The 2,825-nt window shown below is 46.9% G+C and overlaps 1 protein-coding gene across 1 annotated transcript; it reads left to right on the plus strand.

Moving 5' to 3' along the window:
* Window positions 1-909: 909 nt before the first annotated feature.
* Window positions 910-1,467, plus strand: LOC147958790 (uncharacterized). The gene has a single exon (XM_087532311.1). It carries the CDS (start codon window positions 910-912, stop codon window positions 1,465-1,467), a length of 558 nt encoding a protein of 185 aa, XP_087388437.1.
* The last annotated feature ends 1,358 nt before the right edge of the window (window positions 1,468-2,825 follow it).

Raw genomic sequence — 2,825 nt, forward strand, 5'->3', positions numbered from 1 at the left:
TGCCGGTGGCAGAGGGGACATGACTGCCGGCGACGTACCACGACGGCCGATGCAGATTCCGATGAGAGCTCCAGAGCGGCCTGTAGCCGGCCGGCAACCACCCTGCTGCGTCGAGGTGATCATCGCGGCCTCTTCGCCACCACGACCGCAAGGTGTTCGACCTTTTGCCAACAAAGGTATGGACAGTGGAGACGAGTTTTCTTCCATCACTTCCTTTGTTCATCGGACGATTCGTCGCCGGATGATGACGATCATGTGGTGGCTGCACTGGTCGTTCACGACCATATTCAACGGCAGCTTCCTCGGTACAGGGGGTCAGTCCCTGGCCGTGCTTCCAACCTGAACCGCAACAGGGAGAGAGGCCACGCCCTGCTCTATGCCGATTACTTTGCCAACACCCCGCTCTTCAGGCCGGATAAATTTCGTCGCCGTTTTTGTATGGCAAGGCATGTGTTCAATCGTATCCGAGAGGGAGTGGTTGCTCATGACTCATACTTCGAGTGCAAGACGGATGCCCTTGGCAAGCTTGGATTCTCTTCCTACCAGAAATGCACCGCGGCCATCCGCATGCTTGTATATGGAATTTCAGGCGATTTGGTGGATGAGTATGTGCGTATGAGTGAGACAACATGTCTGATGTCAATGTACAAGTTTTGCCAGGCTGTGATCGAGGTCTTTGGCCTAGAGTACTTGAGGCAGCCAACTGCCGCTGATACAGAGAGATTGTTGGCGACCAACGCAGCTAGAGACTTTTCCAGGTATCTTGGCAGCATAGATTGTATGCACTGGGAGTGGAAGAACTGTCCATTTGCTTGGCAGGGCCAGTACAAGGGGCATGTTAACGGGTGCACTGTCATATTAGAAGCGGTGGCATCACAAGATCTTTGGATATGACATTCTTTCTTCGGCATGGTAGGTTCTCACAATAATATCAACGTGCTGCAGCGTTCTCCAGTCTTCGCGAGGCTTGCAGAAGGCCACTCCCCACCTGTCAACTTTGAGATCAACGGCCACCATTACAACAAGGGATACTATCTAGCAGATGGTATATATCCTCAGTGGTCAACTTTTGTGAAGACAATCTCGAAACCCCAAGGTGAGAAGAGAAAGAGATTTTCCCAAATGCAAGAGAATGTTAGAAAGGATGTGGAATGTGCTTTTGGTGTGCTTCAATCCCGGTGGGGTATCGTTCGAAACCCTGCACTGTCATGGGAAGAAGGAAAGCTTTGGGAGGTGATGACTGCTTGTGTGATCATGCACAACATGATCGTCGAGGACGAGCGTGATGAGAGTATCTTCGACCAAGGATTTGATTATCAAGGTGAAAATATTGAGCCCCTGCACCACGACCCGGCCAAATTTGAACAGTTTGCCCAATTCCACCGTGAGATGCGTGATTGGCACACTCATGTGAATCTTCAAAATGACTTGGTTGAGTACGTGTGGGATTACATTGGCAACCAATAGATGTATTTGTCCATTTTATGTTCAGTCAACACAATTTCGATTTGGTTGTAAAACTATTTTATTAAAGACAATTTCAATTGGGTTGTAAAACTATTTTAATTTTTAGACAAAAATTTGGGTTCGAAACTAGTTTTAATGCAAATTTGGGCATTTCTTGGCCCTGACGGATAGGATAGGGCAAAAGAATGCGGCATCGCGCTGGGCGCACGGCCACCGCATCCCAGGACAGGCCCGGACACGACACAAAATCCCTACCCAAAGGGACAAAAACAGGACAAAACGGACGTCCGTTTGGGGTCGCGCGGTGGAGTTGGCCTTAGTTTAGGCCGCTCAAGGCTCGTCCGCTCCGGAGCGGAGTGGAGGGAGCGGAGAGGAGCCGAACGCGACCTTCGTTCGGTGTCACACAGCCAACCTAAAATTACGCTCGTGCTCGAGTTGATCACATAAATGAAAAACGGACTAAGACTTGGTTAAATCTCAGTCGGCTGAGATCTAACCATATATTTTTTCTATATATAAAAATCTAAGGATTTCAAGTACATAACAAATAAAAATCGTAGGAAGAAACTTCGGCACGCAACACATGAAAAACAAAGAAAAGTGTCTCAATCACATACACACCCGAGTGAAAAAAAGGGATTGAATTATTTTATTTGCGAGAGTAAAAGGTATTTTATTCCAGGATTATAGATTACAGTCTAGAGACAAGAATTTCTCAATACATGGGGCCATCTGTGTAGCCACACAGCTGTGCTACGCTCGGTACGGCTATATCTCATCAAATAATCTGCTACTCCATTGTCACTACAATGAAGATTTTGTGGAACACCCGATTCTCTCTTAGGGACTTGACCTCCAATACTATATAATCATACAGAGAGCAAACATGCAATTCATCTCTGAATATTGATAGCCTCAGATGAATCGGACTGCACGATAACTTAAAGCTCAATGTGTTGCATGGCCAAGGTCATGCCCGTAATCAAAGCTTATATATCTATGCTTCCAGTGCGTCATTACGAAGAAACGGGAATCTATAAGCAGTAAAGATGATCGTCCTATCATAGCGTCGTAGTATCATAGCAACCGCCGCCGTACCATCACTCTCCGAGAAATGATTGTCCCATCACTCTCCGTTCAAAAAAAATGAACAGCTGCTGGTCAAACAGTTTTTTTCCTGCAAAAAAGAAAAGAAAAGATAGTCTTTCTGAACACAATACAGACGCAAGCGCGCATATACACGTGCATACACTCACCCTATAACGCACGCACGCACACCCTACCCTTATGAGCACCTCTGAAAAACAGAGCCGGCATATCATCTTGAAATTTACGAAGTCACAGTAGGCATCTCGTCA

Source organism: Triticum urartu, chromosome 7A (genome assembly GCF_056163025.1).
Source record: "Triticum urartu cultivar PI428250 chromosome 7A, HENAU_Tu73, whole genome shotgun sequence".
Lineage (NCBI taxonomy): Eukaryota > Viridiplantae > Streptophyta > Magnoliopsida > Poales > Poaceae > Triticum > Triticum urartu.